The sequence below is a fragment of the Lutra lutra genome, chromosome 16 (genome assembly GCF_902655055.1).
Source record: "Lutra lutra chromosome 16, mLutLut1.2, whole genome shotgun sequence".
Taxonomy (NCBI): domain Eukaryota; kingdom Metazoa; phylum Chordata; class Mammalia; order Carnivora; family Mustelidae; genus Lutra; species Lutra lutra.
In genome coordinates this window covers 15,871,655-15,889,940 of record NC_062293.1, presented here as the reverse complement: position 1 = coordinate 15,889,940, position 18,286 = coordinate 15,871,655, and the positions used below count along the sequence as shown (strand labels likewise).

The following is an 18,286-nucleotide window of genomic DNA, read 5'->3' as shown; positions in this document are numbered from 1 at the left end:
ATGCTGGCCTGAAATCAAGTGGATTCAAACTCAGTGGCCCTCCAGAGAGCAGAGGGGCCCTTCTCCGTGTTCTCCAACAGGAGCCAAACCTGAATCCCAAGCATGCTGCCTTCTTTCCCTCTTCAGCCCATTCCTTTCTGAGATTTTCCATGCTGCGGACCAGCAGGTAGCTTGTCTCAAAGGACATGAAGGGCCATTTGCCTGAATGGAGACCCACAAGTTTGAGCCACAGGAAGAGCCCAGGAAAAGGGGACAAGGTGGTGGGAACAACAGAGGTGAGCCCCTGGCTTGGAAAGGCTCAGGCGGAGGAAAATCTCAGATGCCTCTGCGGGGTCACACACCCTTCTCTTGGTCAGAACTGACCACACCTTTCTGTCTTCCTATCCTAAGTGGCCCCCCAGTTGCATTCTTCTTGTCTTGTGTTCTTTCGTAAGTTGTCGTTGTAGGCCTGGCCTGCCGGGGTTGTCCACAGGCTCCACCCACCCCGGGCACCCTCCAGCTGGAGAGGCTGCTGAGCCCCAGAACCAGGGACGAGACCAAAGTGAGACGAGCCTGAAGCCAAAGCACAGTGAGTAATGACACCAAAACTTGCACGTCCTAGGGCTCCAGGCCCCTGAAGAGAAGTGACTTGCTCAGGGACACGTGGTGAGAAATGACTGGGAATTCCAATTCAGCAGCAGCTCCCAGGCCTGGACTCCTCCCATCGCTCCATGCTTACGGGCAGGCGCTTACGAGCCAGCCCCAGTGAGCACTGAGCTGCTTCTTCCTGGGTTGGTTACACTCCAGAATACCAGTTTTGTACATCATTTAGTATGAGATGTTCAGACAGGGAGGGAGGTTGTGTTGTCCTCTCCGGCGAAGAAAAGCACCCAGTGTTGCAGTCCTGATCCGACTGACGGGTGCAGCTCTCATGGACAGCGGGGTGCTGGGCAGCGGAGGGGCAGGCAGGCTGGGGGATAAGGAGTAAGGGAGACACCCTGATTTTCGTGGCAAAGGAAGTTGGGAAACAGGGAGGGGATGAACATTACCTGAGCATCTTTATTCAGGGGCCGTGCCATATCTTTATACACAACATTTAATTCTCAGGACAAGGTAGGAATTGTTGCCCCATTTACACAGAGGAATCGTGACTTCAGAACTTAAGTTCCTCACTGAACATCGCAAAGCTACTAAGTGGGCGAGGCAGGGTTCGAACTGGGGTCTTTCTGCCTCCAGAGTCTGTGCTCTTTGCACTAAACTGGCTGTGATGAGCTCAGCAAACCCACAGTACCTCTCGCTGGCTAACAGTGTCTTCAGGATTGGCTCCACCACAGCAGCTCCCAGCCTGGTAAAAATCTCCTGGACCAGGTCACAGACTTCACCAGTCCCCAGCCCCTCGCCGGATGCTTGGCACATAGTAATGTGTGGCCGTTCAGCCGAGCCTTAACAGGAATGCTGAAGAAGCTGTAGGCACAGAGGACACTGGCCCTTCTCTGGAAGTAGATGGAGGCCCGGGTGCTGGTGAAAGTCCCAGCCCTCAGGGCACACACTGCTCCCACACACTGAGACCATGTCCCGTGGAAACCGGACGGTGTGCAGGGTCTTTAAGCGGTGGGGGTGACTGGCTTCTCCTGGGAGAGTGGCCCAGCTCTCTGCCCTGCGAGCTAAGATCTAAGACAGATGGTGGCCGCAGATGTGGGCCCAGACAGTCAGCAGAAGACAGCGCGTCACCCGCTGGAGCAGGAAGTCTCATGCTCGGCAGAGACTACAGTAGGGCCTCAGAGACTTGGACAGACATCTGTCCCTGCGGGCGCAGTGCACTTGTGCTCCTCAGCCCCTGAGAGGCTGTGTTCTCTGCCTGGAATATGGCAGAAGTTGGGTCAGATTTTCCCCACTACATGGAACTCTCCTAGGGCCACAAGCGCTCATCTTTGCTGCCCCAGCAGCTAGCACAGAGCTAGCCATCAGTGGTTAGTGAGTGGGTGAACAAAGAAATTAGCGAGCATCTCCTGTGTGCGAGGGGCTCTGTACTGTGCAGACCGCACGGTAGAGGACTCAGGACCCACGTGACTCACTGGTGATGTCGGGTATCTGGCTTCTGCCCTGCTGGTGGGAGGAAATGGTGGGGAAGGGAGATCCAGTCCTGTTCCGGAACCTGGAGGGCTCCTGGGGCGTCTTGCCAGAGTTCTCTTTCAGAGGAAAGGGGGCCCCTTGGTGAGAGGGAGAACTGTGGCCAGCACATCCAGAGATAAGTGAGCAGAGGGAAGCCTGTCAGATGACTTCCAGCAGAAGCATATGCTGTGATTTGGGCTCTCAAGATGACAAAAGAGCACTTAGTGAAACTGGCCGACCCTCCAACCCTAGGAGGTAACAGGACTGTGAGGAAGGAGAGGCCAAGAGGATAATCTGGTGAGCTCGTCCCAGCATAGCCAGTCACTCGCAGAGCACTGGGATCCTGGGACATGCCACACCAAGGTGTGTCCCAAAGGGTGGTGAAGCCACAGTCACCAGAAGGGCCTTGGTTCTGTCAGAGTTACCCAAGCCTGCTGTGCAACACCATCAACTTCCTTGGCCTGGCTGCTAACCATGTTCTAGGGCCAAAGTATGGATAGGAGGAATCTTTTCCAGGGTGCCCACTGCCACGCTCTGCAGCCTCTGGACTGGCATTAGCCAAGAATGTCAGCCCAGTAAAGATAGAGCTAAAGGAGCATCTCTGGACCCCATACCCTCATTGCAGAGGGGAAAAGATTTATCCAAGGCCAGGGTGGTTTAAGAGGAGGAAAAAAAAAATTGAGTTTGTTATTTCCAAAAATAACACTGAGGTGGACAGCACAGGAAACAATAAAAGTTATATTACCATTTCATAGTGTTTTTATTTGATTACTTGTGGTGGGAGAACTTGAATCTTCTTTGTATTTAGGGTCTCTAAATGTCTCAGCCGGGCTCTGAGCCCAGAGATCTCAAGCGACTTTTCCAGAGCCACTCAGGGAATCAGAAGTAGAGCTGGGGCTAGATTACAACATCCTGACTCGCAGTCCAGTGCTCTGCACTGCGGTGACCTGTTGCATAATACGGAATAACTGTGGATTGTCTTCCCTTTTATGAAATTTCCGTTTGGTCCTTTGCGACCGGCCAGCAGCAGTAGTGTTGCTGGTGAGAGTGAGGAAGTCTGTCTGCTGGGGCGTTCGCTGCACAGATTTTTCCCTTGGGTTCTGGATACAGCCCCAACTAGCAAAAGCACTGCACCCGTTTGCGCCAGGGACGCTGACCCCGGGGTCCCGCAAATGCTAAAACAAGACGTGCCAGTATTTGCGCTCGGCACATGGCAGGGGCCCTACCTCCCCCTCCCCCAGTCTTCGCCCTGGTGGCCGAGCCCTGGGCTCCGCCCCTTTCCCCCCAGACCGAAGGAGGGGTCCTCCTAGGCGTGGAGGTAGCGGATGCTCGCCGGCTGCAGACTTGCACAAAAAGGCGGGATAGAGGGGGCGCCCGCGGCCCGGGTCTGGCCGCCTGGGTCGGCCGCGCGCCCCCGCCCCACCAGCCCTCGGAACCCAGGTCCCGCCACGCCGTGAAGTTTGCGGAAACTTTTGCCGTTGCTTCCCCGCCCGCGCCAGCCGGGGAGTTGTGACGCAGCGTCTGGGGCTTGAAGCCCGGACTGAGAATAGAGGGAAGGCGAGGCGGGGAGAGGGAGGGCGACGGGGAGCGAGAGAAAGAGCGCACGCCGGGGTCCTCCTCGATCGCGCGGATTCTCCTCTCCGCTTCCCCTTTCTTTCACCCTTTGGCGCTCTCTCTGCGGCCCCGGCCCGGCGCCCGCCCGCGCCTCCTCCCCTTCCCCTCCCACGCTGCCCGCTTCCCTTCCCCTCTGCCCCTCAAACCCTCCTCCCGGGTTCTGCGCTCCTCCCTCCGCCCTCCCTCCGCCCGGCCAGCCTTCTTCCCTCCTCCTCTCCTCTTCTCCCCGGGAGGCATCACTTCGTCCCGACCGGAGGAAGACGCGAGCCCCTCGCGGGCGATCATCACAGCCCTGCGCCCGCGCTGCCACCGCGCGCCGCGCCCGTGCGCCCTCGGTCCCTCCACCCCGCCGTCCCCCAGCGCCGCGCCGCGGGCATGGAGCCCCGCCGGCCGGCCCCCGCGCCCTGGCCTCGTCACCTGCTGCGCTGCGTCTTGCTCCTCGGGGGTCTGCACCTCGGCCGGCCCGGCGCGCCAGTGTACGCCGCCGCCGCCGCCCTCCCGGGTAAGGCGCTGCCAACTTGGCCAACTTCGGGGGCCGGGCGGGGGAGGGGGACAGGAGTGGGCCGCTCTCGACTTTCCCTCTTTTTTTTCTTCCAGAAGCGCGTGTGCGTGTTCATGTGTGTGCGTGCGTGTGTGTGTTTGTGACTGGGTTTTTAAAAATCGTCTCCGCTTTTCTGGAAGCAGGCGGGAGGGGGGTTGGGGGGAGAGGAGGGGAGGAGGAGCGCGCCTGGAGGTGGGGGAGGACCTGAGTGGAACCAGATGTGGCAGGCGGCGGGGGAGGGGAGCCCGGGGGTCTTGAGCCGCCTCCGAGGAAGAAGGCGGGCTCCGGGGAGACCCCCGCGCCCACCCCCGCCCCTGGACCACCCGGCACCGGCCCTGAGTTGGGCCGGGAGACTTGCGCCCGGGGAAACCAGAGGCTCCGTGCGTCCAGGATCTCCCTCCAGGCCAGTCTCACCCCTGCGTTATTACTGTTTTCGAATTATTCGTCAGGGCTTGTTTGCCCTTCCTGGCATGTGGGGGGTGGGGGTTATATTTTCCACACTCGGCCTTCAAGGACAGCTTATGGCATGTGGCTGCCGCGCTGTTTGAAGGGAGCTCTGTGGGGCAATAGCGTGTCCCCAGGATGCAGCGACAAGCGGGGTGTTGTGTGTGTGTGTGTGCGCGTGTGTGTGGCGTGGCGTGGGTGGCTCTGACCAAACTGGCGCTCCTCCAGAGTAGACAGACCTTGGGCCCCAAAAGAGCTGCTAAAGATGCAAAAATCCAACCAGCAAAACAAAAAACCCAAGTTGTGCCTTCTCTTTCTGCTGCTCTTTCAAAGGGTGACAGTGCGTGTAGGGACAGACCCCTCAGCAAGAATTTGAGAGCTAAAGGGAAAGATCCACTTCCAGAGCGGGGGTTTGCAGGAGTCAGAGCTGGCACGGTGGGGGAGTGTGGTTATTACTGCCCTGTGCCGGGCCCAGCCTCGGCTGGCTGGATGTTTAATTTGGGGCTGGGGGTGAGTGAAAGGGGACAGTCAGTGCAGTGTTTGCAGTTTGGTGCAAAACCCATCAGTGCCCTGGAGGCTCCAGGCCCTCTAGCCGAGGCTGATGCTTGCTCAGTTGGCCTGCCCGGTGTGACGTAGAGGACCAAGACACGTATTTGCCCGATGGAGCTGTCCCCATTGCGCGGATGGGAGTGGTGGGGTCTGGAGGGACCCATAGTCACATCAAGTAGAAGCCCCTCCCCCACCCGCTGAATTCCAGACCCACCTGGAGCTGAATGTTAGATACCAGCCAGGCCATCCAGCCCTACCCACCCCAGGTCAAGGCTCAGCGCTGTCCCCCTGCCTCCCAGACCCTCCTGCCTGTGTCTTCTCCTCTGTAAAGGAACTCCGCACGCAGACAGGGCGGGAGGCCTGGAGGAGGATGGCCTTTCCAAGAGCCCCAGAGCACAGTTTAAAGCCAGGCCCTGGGAGAGTCATGGCTAGAGTGCTGACTCGGCCCTTTCCCCCACGGAGCTTTTGACGGAGTTGGAAATGGTGAGAGGCCCCATCTGGGAGGACGCCTGGAGTGCCCCTCTACCTTCTGGTCTCCCCCTCTCTTGGCACCCTCCTCGGGCCATGTTACAGGCGGGACTTGTAGCCCCCACAGCCTCGGAGGGGGCCCGTCCCAGTGGTATTGCTCTGATCACGCCCATCCGAAGCTTAGGTACGGGCAGGGAGGAAGCTAGGGGTGTGGCACTGGAAGGATGAGTCCTCACAGCTGCCGTTGAGTAACAGGAGTGAAAAGTTGAACCAGCGTGGTCCCTGCACATCATTGTTCCCTCTGCCCTGAATGCTCCTCCTTGAGGCCAGATTCCTCCTTCCATGCCCCCTGTACCTGATGAATTTGGTAGTCCCCGGGAACAGTCTACTGGATCCGAACGGTTCGGGAAATGCGCTGCTGGGGCAGAACTTACCCCGGGTGTCTGCGGGTGGCTCTCTAAGCATCAGCAGGGGAGCCCCGTGGAAGGAGAGTAGGGGGCACCACGGCGCCCCTTGGGGGCGGCGGTTGGCCGTGCCTTGGTGTGTGATGGCAGCACGTGTGTCTTCTCCACCGCCATAGGGCGCCCCACAAGGTGTGGCTAGAAGACCTTTTTGTAAATTGCAGCGTTGGTGTGTATTTGCGACATGGGAGAAACTGTGGGGGACGAAGGGCAAGGGTCGCCAGGGTTCTCTGGAGGGAAGCTGAGTGGGACCAGGCTTTGCAGAGGCAGGGATGGGGAGCGGAGAGGGAGACCTGGAAGTTGGGCTAGGCTTTCTGTCTGGGAACGATGTCGAAGCTTGCTGGGCTGGGGTAGAGAGTGGGATGGGAGAGAAGCTGGAGTGAAAGGGGAAGCTGGCCGGGTGCCCGGGAGGCCAAAATTGGGGAGCCACTTGCTGGCTGGCTTGCTGGCTGATGGTGGGGAACCCCAGGGGTTACTGAACAGAGGACTGAGGTGCAGATTGGAAGGAAGGTTCCTGGGAGCCCTGGGGGGGTTCATGTACCCAGGCTGAGGAGTAAAAGGAGGTTAAGAGATTTTCCTTTGGGGACAGACCCTGCTGCCTAGGGGACAGAGAAGGAGGTGTTCCTTTGAAAGGAGCAGGTACTCGCTGCCCCTGTGGGTCAGCCAGACACATGGCCTGTACTTCCAGCCCAGCCCCTGGTGAGTCACGGAGCTCAGATCCTTCTTATTCCCCCACCCGCAAAACCCAGTCTTCCTGGCTCCAACCTCTTGTCTTCTCTGGGCTGCCGGGCCTTGGGTGGCGGCTGGCTGAGCTTTGGTTGGTGCTGGGAGCCGGCTCACCTGGACGAGGTGAGGGTGTAGGCAGGGGAAGAGGAAGCCCGGGTCTTGGTCCCCATCTGTCGCATGAGAGACATCTTGCCTTCTGGTGCTTGCATGGGTACAGTGATTTGGACCGCTGAGATGATTTCAGAAATACTGTGAAAGTCTCAGAAGAGGATTCGTGTGGATTCACCACTAATTTAACTCCTGTTGCTCCCTGCGGAGGGTCGAAGTGGTAGCAGCAAGAGCCATCATTATTCCTGTGCCGGGTGTCGTGCCCAGTGCTCCACGGGCAAGAGCCCTTGTACCGCACAACCCTGGAGGGGTGGGGGGCCTTACCATCCGTTTTGCACACTGGCACTCAGGGGATGCGAGATGTCAAGTCACTTGCTCAAGACCATATTGCTCCACACTAGCAGGTGATAAAAGTAAGATTTGAACTCAGGGGTGGCCACAGAGCCCAAACCCTTCAGGACCAGACCGTGCTGCGTCTCTGTGAGTTAAACACGGCCGGGGTATGTGGTAGGAAAGGCTGGAAAATCCTGCTTGATGAGTGTCTCTCCAATAGCTCTAAGCCCTCTAGAGCATCCTCTCAATGTGTCCCCCCAAGGAACCCTAGGAAGAGGGTAGAATGGGCAGCCCTCTGTTTATACCTGGCTGTCAGGGTGCTGGTCTCTCCCTCGGGCCCACTGGGCCCAAGACACAGGGACCAAGCCGGCCGCAGCACCCTCAGGGTATCTGAGGTGCCTGCTCTGAGGGGACGTCCAGAAGCTCCTGACTGAAGGGGCCTAAGGGGGAGGAGCCAGCCCCAGCCCCGCCCCCCCCCCACTTCCCCAAGGGCAGGGATTCCTGGGTTCATTCATTTGCTTTGATGAGCCCACACCATGTTGACAGCTTGGATGATGGTGGCCTGTTCTTCTAAGCCCACCACCCTACACCTCCAGTGGGACGTCCTTGGACTCAGAGGGCCTAGGTATGGCTGACAGAAAGTGTCCCTTCCTGTTTGGTCCTTCGTGAGATGGGAGGGGCCCCTCCCCATGACTGGATCCTATAAATCTGGGTGGGGTGGGCCATGGCAGGAGTGACGCAGCTCTTGGATCTCACCCTGGGCACTGCAGGTCCCTGTCACTCCTCAGCCAGGGGTGGTGTCTGTAAACAGGCAGGCCGGATGAAGGCCGCGTCGTGGCATCTGTGATCCCGGGGACCTGCCAGCATCAGCCAGCTCCAGTCACTTAGAGGACAGATTGGGTGGGCCCCCAGGCTTCACACGTGGCCTGATGGGGAACCCCAAGGTTTAGTTCCTTTCCTGCCCTTCTCTGTCCTCTCCTGGCCCCTTGACCATGCAGAGACCCCTCCCATGGTGCCTGGCTGGACCCATGCTCTCTGCTTCACCTCAGCCCTGCCGTCCCCCCCATTTCGGTTCCTCTGGTTGGATTGCTAGATGATGGGTTTGAAACCTCAGCTTCTTCTCACTTCCTTTCTCCCTCTCCGCCCCAGCATGGGGGAGGGGCCTTCTCTTTATCCCTCTCTCTGGGATCACCTGTAGGAGGACAGTGACAAGCTTTTGCCCTGAGCTTGGACAAGCACCTTCCTATAGGGAAAAACAAGAAGCCAGTTTCCCATCCTTTCCTGGCATCCTCAGAGAGTGTTTGGAAAGGGAAGCGGATGTGGTACTCCCCACTGTAGACTGAGGCAGGAGCGTGGTGTGGCCAGGAATGTTCCCGCCTCCCTTTTCTGTCCTCCAGAAATGCAAATCAGGACTGAGGTAATGCCACTCACCAGCTGTGTGACCTCAGGCCAAGATTCAAGTTTCTTCATTGGCAAAATGGGAAAAATAAAGCAGTACCCCCTCCTTAGGGGTATTGTAAGAATTACACGAAAATGAGATAATATGTGTATGAGATGCGTGCCTGGTACAGAGTCATTTCTGAGCAAATAATATTAAATTGTTGCCATTTTTTATTATTATTAGGAAGAGAGAACATGAATATGAAGGGACTTAAATGTGAAAAAACAGAGTCCCCAACATACAAAACCCTAATTACAGCAGTTTTGTTGTTGTTGTTGTTGTTTTTAAATCAAAGCAGGTCTAACCCCATTACTTCTTGGTGACACTTTGCTAACTAGTCTAAGTGCCTAAAAGTAACCATACTTCTTCCTTTTTCTGAAAGTCAATTTAAATCCTAGAGGGGGGGAAAAACCCCTCTCCTCTGCTGTTCTGACTCCTAAACCCCCTCAACTTCCCACCCTCCCTCTTCACTTCCCCTCATGAAGCTTCTCTGAGGAGTTTCCTCTCCTCTGGACTATCATTGTGAAACCCCAGACGGTTCGAGGCAAACTGGAGCTGCTCCTGGAGCACTGGTCACTGTGGGGTGCTGCCTCCCCCTGGTCGCAAGGCTCCCTAATTACTGATTTCAGCGACCCTCCTCCCACCCCACCTTGCAGTCTGACTGGTGCTGCTGATAACCTCAGTGAGAAGAATGCTTGCTCAGCAGAACACAGACCATACAGAAGTCAAGTGTAAACAGTTTGAGATCCTCCCTCCCCTCAGCCCAAGGCTTGTAGTAACCCCTGTCAGTCATTCATGACGTCATCTTCTGGTTTTTATAGTATGCACACACACACACACACAAATACTCCTTTTACACAGAGGGGGCCCCATTTTATTTATTTATTTTTAAGATTTTATTTATTTATCAGAGGGAGAGAGAATGAGAGAGCCCAGGCAGGCAGACCTGAGCCCTTCCAGTTGTTCTCAGCTGGAAGAAGCCTTTCTTTCCAGAGCTCCTCTCCTCACAGCCACCTGTTGGGTGGAGCCACTTCCTCCCTTCCTGGCCTCCAGGACAGGCATTTACAGCCCTGGCCCAGCACAGCACTCAGGACACGGTGGCATTTAGCAAGTCCTTATTGGGGAAAAAAAAAGGAAAGAAAGAAAGAGCAGACAAGTGTTCCAAAGAGGTCCCCCCACCGCTGTTTTATTGCAGTATAATTGACATATACCATTGGATTCGTTCACGTATACAGTGTAATGATTTGAGATAACATATGCATTGTGAAATGATTGCCCCAGCAAGTTCAGGTAACATCCATCACCTCAGGTGGCTACAAATTTTTTTTTCTTATGATGAGAAGTTTTTTTGTAGTAAAAAGGCAATAAGGAGAGTTACCCTTCCAGAGTTTAGATGATGTCACGATCATGAAAAACATACACCACTGAATTAAACAGAAAAAACATCTGACTGGACTGGAATAAATTCCAGAAGTAGATTTAAACTCATCTTAAGAACTTAATGGGAGGGGTGCCTTGCTGGCTCAGTGGGTTAAAGCATCTGCCTTCGGCTCAGGTCATGATCTCAGGGTCCTGGAATTGAGCCCCACGTTGGGCTCTCTGCTCAGCAGGGAGCCTGCTTCCTCCTGCCTCTCTGCCTACTTGTGATCTGTCTGTCAAATAAATAAATAAAATCTTTTTTTTTTTTAAGATTTATTTATTTATTTATTTGACAGAGAGAGATCACAAGTAGGCAGAGAGGCAGGCAGAGAGAGAGAGGAGGAAGCAGGCTCCACGCCAAGCAGAGAGCCCGATGTGGGACTCGATCCCAGGACCCTGAGATCATGACCTGAGCCGAAGGCAGAGGCCTCACCCACTGAGCCACCCAGGCGCCCTAAATAAATAAAATCTTAAAAAAAAAAAAGAACTTAATGGGAGATCTACCTAGAAGCAACACACTAATGGGGAAAAGAATCTTGACTTCTAAATGTCATTGGACAACTGGATTATGATGAAAAATTTAATTTGGGTATGGATAAATATGGATATGGATAAATTCGTAGCTGATCACAATGGGGGCAGTTCCGATGGCAAGTTGTCATGTGGAAAGTGCCAAGATCATGAGAAATTAAAGAAATCAGCTTTCTTTAAATATGTAGTTAAACTGGCGAAACCAGAATACTTCCTCTTGGCGGAGCTATGAGAAAGCGTATATATAACTAGCACACTATAAATTATAAATTGGTTCAGTTTTTCAGGATGCAGTCTTTCAGACAATATGTAAGAAACTAGTTATGCAAGACTTCATGTTCTTTGACCTCATAATTCCACGTTGGGGGATTTATAAGGCATTAATCCCAAGGAGAAAAAAAAATGCTCATAGTAGTGCTATTTATAGTAGCAAAACAAACGAAATCATTTAAATGCCAGATGATAAGATTATGGCTAAGCAAACTAAGATATCTTTAACACGACGGACAATTTATGTAACTCTACGTGACAGATACACAGCTAATGTCATGCACAGACGTAAGTCTAACTAGGCGAGTTCTCATGATCACAAGGCAATCTTACAAAACAATATACACACGCCAATAACAAGCAGAGAGGCATATCTGACATGGACATTCATCTTTTCACCCATTCATTTACCTGTTTTGGTTCTGTTTTCCTGAGCACTAACAATGTGCCAGGCATAGTGTAGTATTTGGTGCTGAGGACACTGGGTGAATGAGCTGGGCACGGTTTCTACCTTCCTGAAGCTTGTATTTTGAAAGTAGTCCCCCCAAAATATGAAGCAGCATAAATAGAGTCAAATGTTCACTGATTCCATTTTAGTTGCAATTTTTAAGTTCATCAAAAGAAAGATGGAAGGGGCGCCTTGGTGGTTCAGTCATTAAGCGTCTCAGGTCATGATCTCAGGGTCCTGGGATCGCGTCCTGCATCGGGCTCCTTGCTCATCAGGGAGCCTGCTTCTCCTTCTGCCTGCTTCTCCCCCTGCTTGTGCACGCGCTCTCTCTCTCTGGCAAATAAATAAAATCTTAAAAAACAAAACAAAAACCTCTCTAACTCTGCCTACCCCTCCCACATAAATAAACAAATCTTAAAAAAAAAAGGGGGGGGGAGCCAGAGACACCTCTGAAATCTCAGACTTGGGATCGGGAACCTGTCTGAGAGGAGTGAGAATAGCCCCGAGTGAGACCAGCCAGGGCAAGTAGGAATTCAGCTGGAAATAGCCTTGTAGTCTGTCTGGGTCCCAGAGGAAGGATTTTCTGGTATAACCCTAGAGATCTTTAACCTCACTTCAGAAGGCTCTGAGGATGTAAGAGCATTGGTGATTTAGAAAGAACCTGGAAGCACTGTTTATAACAGCCCAAACCAAAACAAAATGTGCATTGAAAGACTATGGGTAGAGGCGCTTGGTGGCTCATTTGGATGAGCATCTGACTCTCGATTTTGGCACAGGTCGTGACCTCAGGGTCATGAGATCGAGCCCTGTGTTGGGCTCTGAGTTCAGCAGGGAGTCTGCTTGAGATTCTCTCCCTCTCTCTGAAATAAATAAGTAAATCTTAAAAAAAAAAAAGACATATGGATAAATTACAGGGTATAGACACACAATGGGATATAATACTGTGGTAAAACCAGTGAACCTCAGCTACATGTATTATCTGGGCAAATCTTAGAGATATATATTGAGTGGGAAAAAAATATTGGTATCCTACTCTTTATCAAACCATTGGGAAAGCTGAAAAAACAGTGAGCACTCATCTACTGTTATCTAGAGGCACCACCTGTTAACGTGTTGCCACAATTGCTTTACCTCACTGTGTGTGTGTGTTTGTTTGTGTGTGTGTGTGTGTCTGGTGAAGCTTTGAGGCAGTTGCAGGAGTGACATTTCACACCTAAATACTTCACATGTATCAGCTAAAAATGAAGACATTCTCCTTTATAACCACAGAACCATAATGACACTCAAGAAGTATATCGTACAACAATTCCTTTTGCAATATGCGATTCGTGTTTCAATTTCTCTAGTTGTCCCAATAATACCCCCTCTTCCAGCTGTTTTGTTTTTGTTTTTTCAGGTCCAGGATCCAATTCAGTGTCCTGTCTTTTCAATCTCTCTCTCTCTCTTTTTTTTTTTTAAGATTTTATTTATTCATTTGACAGACAGATATCACAAATAGGCAGAAAGGCAGGCAGAGAGAGAGGAAGGGAAGCAGGCTCCCTGCTATGCAGGGAGCCTGATGCAGGTCTCGATCCCAGGACCCTGGGATCAAGACCTGAGCCAGAAGCAGAGGCTTTAACCCACGGTTATCTTGGTGGTTGGCACCCAGGAGCCCCTCAGTCTCTTTTATTTTAGAATAGTTACTTGGGTAACCTGTAACCTGTAACCTGTAACGCCTGGGTGGCTCAGTGGGTTAAAGCCTCTGCCTTCGGCTTGGGTCATGGTTCCAGGGTCCTGGGATCGAGCCCCGCATCGGGTTTTCTGCTCAGTGGAGAGCCTGCTTCCTCCTCTCTCTCTCTGCCTGCCTCTGCCTACTTATGATCTCTCTCTGTCAAATGAATAAATAAAATCTTTAGGAAAAAAAAAAGAATAGTTACTTGGTCTTTCTGTCTTTTACAGCATTGCATTTTTGATGACTTCAGGCAGGTTGTTTTGTAGAATGTCCGCAGTCTATAATTGTCTGATGTTCACTCAATACATTCACGTTAAACATTTTTGGTTTAAAAAAAAAATTTTTTTTTGGAAAGACATGTTACATGGGTGATGCCGTGTTATTTCCATTGTATCACATCAAGTAGGTTTGTCCCCCTGTTGCTAACTTTGGTAATGCTAACTTTGGTCACTTGGTTCAGATTGTTTACCAGATCTCTACACTAAAAAGATAAAAGATACCTTTTCCCCTTTATATTTAGTAGGTAATCTAAGGAATTTCAACTAAACCAAGGAAAGGAACACCTAAAAAAGCAAAGTTGTAAAAAAAAAAAAAAAAAAAAAGCGAAGTTGTTCACAGCAGCACTATTCATAATGGCCCCATACTGAAATCCAGCCCCACTGAAAACTACCCAAATGCCCATCAATAGTAGAAGGGATACATTGTGGTAGCTCCACACAAGTGAGTGGTATAAAGCAATCAGGGGCACCTGGGTAGCTCAGTTGGTTAAGCGTCTGCCTTCAGCTCAGGTCATGATCTCAGGGTCCTGGGATTGAGCACCACGGTCAGGCTTCCTGCTCAGTGGGGAGTCTCCCTCTCCCTCTCCCTTTTCCCCTCCCCCACTCCTTCATGTGCTCTCCCTCTCAAATAAAAAAATAAATAAATAAATAAAACCTTTAAAGCAATAAGAATGAACAATCCACAAGTCCATGAAACAGTGTGCGTGAAGCTCTCAACACTGAGCCAGATGCAAGGGGTCTTGTACCATATGATCCCATCAGTATAAAGTATAAGAAAGAGGCAAAACTGATCTGTGCTGTTCTGAATCAGGAGAGTGGTTAGCATTAGTGAGAGACGTTGTGACAAGAAAGGGTCTTAAATGAAATTTTAAAAGAACAATGACCAGGGAAGAGAGATCTAGCCAATGAGGAAAAACACAAGAATTCCAGTAGTTTTCAGGCATCTAAAATCAGAATAGGTGAGACAGCATAGTCTGTGAGCAGAGTTCACAGAGAAGATGAGTAGCAATGTCTAATAAGCCTACAGAACATGTTTTAAAATTACTAACAAACAAGGTACCATTTTCAGCCCTGACAGTAGTGCCAACAAAGACTGATGTAACAATATATTCAATATACCATTATTTATCATTAGGAAAACCTTTTTATAAGTTGAAGACTATTTTTTTTTAGAGACTTTATTTATTCATTTATTTATTTATTTATTTATTTGACAGAGCGAGAGATCACAAGTAGGCAGAGCAGCAGGCAGAGAGAGAGGTGGAAGCAGGCTCCCTGCTGAGCAGAAAGCCCGATGCGGGGATCGATTCCAGGACCCTGAGGTCATGACCCCAGTGGAAGGCAGAGGCTTAACCCACTGAGCCACCCAGGTGCCCCTAAGTTGAAGACTATTAATAATGAACAAATGAAATGTGGTATATCACCTCGTGGAATATCATACAGCCATCAAAATGGTTTTTTACAAAAGTTTTTGATGACAGAAAAATCCTTTTGCTGAAATATTAAGTACCAAAACAAGATGTAAAAAAGTGTATAGATATGTGATGTATCTGCATATATATCATATAGATGTATACCTAAATTATAAATATACATACATTACATATACATCTATACGTTATATATGCATATTTATAATATATACATGAACATATGTCATAGTTTGAGTATATAGACAAAATTGGTAGAAAAGTGACATCAAAACTTTTTTGTCTTTGAACTTGTCTACATTTTTGGCAATGGGGACACAAGGGGCAACTTTCAACTCGCCTAACCACGTGACTCCAGCCCCTCTCTCGGATTCCCATCACGTAACCGATCCCGGGCGCAGCACGTGACTCCACTGAGCCAATCAGAGGCTGGGGGGGGGCGGTCCTTATCCCCTTCGCGGTCCGCCCGCGGCCCGGCGGCCTGGGTGCTCTCTGGGGCTGCGGTTCTGCATGCCGAGCCTGAGTGGCTGTGCTGGGCCGGAGGGAGGCTAGGGAGCGGGGTGGCCCTAAGCTGGATCAGGGTCGCCCTGCGGCGGTGGAGACCCGCCTCAACGCCCTTCCTGTTAGCGACCCCCAGACGCGAGCCTGCCCCTCTTGGCCTTGCACTTATCCGTCGAGTACTGACAGAAGGAGCAGTGGGGCTGAGACCTTACTGAACAGCAAGACACAGAATTCGACAGGCACCCGACAGCAGCACGTTTGTCCCAGACTGGAGAGCAAATCAGAAAGGCGCCTAAGCTAGGGGACAGCTTTTTGGAAGGATTTCTGCTTTTTCGAAAGTTTTCTGCCTTTTCAAAGGTTTCTGTGTGACTGTGACAAATGGAGACCACACTTTGCTAAGTGTGTAAAAGTCTGTCACAGCCAGTTGGGCAGTTCCTTGAATACTCTAAGTCTCCCATTCTCCTTTTCACAGATGAGACTGAGCCAGAGAAACTTAGAGTCAGGATTACATAGCTGGTGAAGGGCAAAGCTGGGGATGCCATGCGGGCCTGTTTGGTTCCCTCCATGGTCTTATTTTTATTTTATAAATAAATGAATATTGACTAAAATATAATGAATATTTGTGAACCCACCACCTAATCCAAGACAGAATAGTCCAGTTCTTCTATCTAGCTATGTGCTTCTCCTCTGTTTTTCTCCCTCCTTCCCACCAACCCAATCTCTGTCCTGAACCTTATACTTATGAATCCCTTGTTTTTTGTTTTTTTTTTTTTAAGATTTTATTTATTTATTTGACACAGAGAGAGATCACAAGTAGGCAGAGCAGCAGGCAGAGAGAGAGGGGCAAGCAGGCTCCCCGCTGAGCAGAGAGCCCAAAGCGGGTCTCCATCCCAGGCCCCGAAGATCATGACCGGAGCAGAAGGCAGTCGTTCAACGACTAAGCCACCCAGGCGTCCCTGAATCCCTTGTTTTTAAATTTTTTAAATTTTTTTTTTTTAAGATTTTATTTATTTGAGAGAGAGAAAGTGAGAGAGCATGAGCAGAGGGGGAACAGGAGGGGGTGAGGGAGAAGCAGACCGCCTGCTGTGCAGGGTCCTGGGATCATGACCAGAGCCGAAGGCAGACAGACGCCCAACCAGCTGAGCAGCCCAGGCACCACTGAAATTTTTAATTCTTTAAGTATAGTGTAAGTACAGGAAAATGAACACATGAATGTTCAGTTCAATGAGTTTTCACAAACTGAACACACCCATGTAGCCGGGGCTCAGATCCAGCAAGTAAGAACATTACTAGTGTTCCAAGTGCTTGTAAAGATGTTCCATAGCCTAATTGGACATGGACATTTTTTTCTTTGTGTATGGTATTCATATCCTTGATCACCTTACCTCTTCAGATCTTAGTGGCTTAATATTATCGGGGTATCTGTGTTTTGCTCATGGATTTCTATAAGCTTCTGGTTGTTTTTGTTACAAATATCTTCCCATTTGTTTTTCAGTTAAAATTTTTATTGGGGGGCACCTGGCTGTCTGGGTAGGTGGAGCCTGCGACTCTCAGAGTTGTGAGTCTGAGCCCCAGGTTGATGTAGAGATTACTTAAAAAAAATCTTTAAAAAGATTTTTTTATTTGGGAAATGTGTCTTTAATCTTCCCATCCTCCACAATCTTGATCTTTTTAGTAAGATATAGAAAGCCCTTTGGGGTCAGACTGGGTTCTTCCCTTCATGGGAAGGCTCATAATGACCCCCTTGAGGTCCCCCATCTTTTCTGCTTGACTAACCCTCCTTCCTTCCCTAGGCCCTCAACAGCACATCTAAACATGTGGGACACCAGTTAGTGAACATAAATGAGGCTGTGAAAAGACAAGATTCCATATATATTTTTTCAAGATAAGAATACATTTTCAGGGAGCCTGGGTGGTTCATTCAGTCAGAAGAGCAGGTGACTCTCGATCTCTGGGTCATAAATTCAAGCCCCATACTGGGTGTAGAGATTACTTTAAAAAATACATTTTCATGATTGTAAAAACTTGCGCTTATTTATAGCACACAATTCAAATAATGGGAAAAATTACCGAAAAAAGAAAAATTACCTGAAATCTCATCACTAAGAAATTTTGGAGAATATGGGACAGCTGGGTGGCTCAGCTGGTTAAGCATCTGCCTTCGGCTCAGGTCATGATCCTGGAGTCCTGGGATCAAGTCCCACGTCAGGCTCCCTGCTCAGCGGGGAGTCTGCTTCTCCCAAGGACCCTCCCCCCTCTTGTGCTCTCACTCATTCTCTCTCAAATAAATAAATAAAATCTTTAAAAAAAAAAAAAAAGAAAGAAAGAAAAAGAAATTTTGGAGAATATCCTTACAAATTACTTCTCCTCGGGGGTGCCTGGGTGGCTCAGTCGGTTGAGGGTCTGACTTTTGGTATCGGCTGTGGTCATGATCTCAGGGTTGTGAGACTGAGCCCCACATGGGGCTCTGCGCTCAGCACAGAGTCCACTTGTCCCTCTCCCTGTACTCCTCCCCCTGCTGGCTCTCTCTCTCTCAAAGAAACAAACAAAATCTAAAAAAAAAAAAATCTTCAAATTGCCTCTCCTCCCTTTGTCTCTTCCCTTGCTCTCTCTTTCTAAAACCAAATCTAAAAAAAAAAAAAAATCTTCAAGTAGTCTCTCCTTCCTCTCCCTCTTCCTTTATGAAACTTGACATAAATCTTTTCATGTTATTTTGTTGTTTTATAACATTCTTTTGTGTGCCAGTACGTCATCGATGTATTTCCACCCAGCGTTTTTATTGGGTGGGTAGGATTCCATTGTATGGCTGTACCACAACTTACCTCTGGACATTTGGGTCATTTCTCATTTCACTGTTACAGATAACCCTGTATGCATCTAGTGCATTAGACCTGCAAACTGATGGGGATCCTGACACAGGGT

General features: G+C 50.4%; 1 protein-coding gene across 2 annotated transcripts in view; it reads left to right on the top strand.

Moving 5' to 3' along the window:
• The first annotated feature begins 3,498 nt into the window (after positions 1 to 3,498).
• Positions 3,499 to 18,286, top strand: part of MRC2 (mannose receptor C type 2) — a 54,128-nt gene continuing 39,340 nt past the window's right edge. Inside the window, exon 1 of one of the 2 annotated variants that reach the window (XM_047707430.1) lies at positions 3,499 to 4,207. In XM_047707430.1, coding sequence (XP_047563386.1) covers positions 4,081 to 4,207 — 127 coding nt within the window. In that variant the 5' untranslated portion in view covers positions 3,499 to 4,080. The remainder of the gene's footprint in view (positions 4,208 to 18,286) is intronic. The other variant, XM_047707429.1, reaches the window with a different exon arrangement.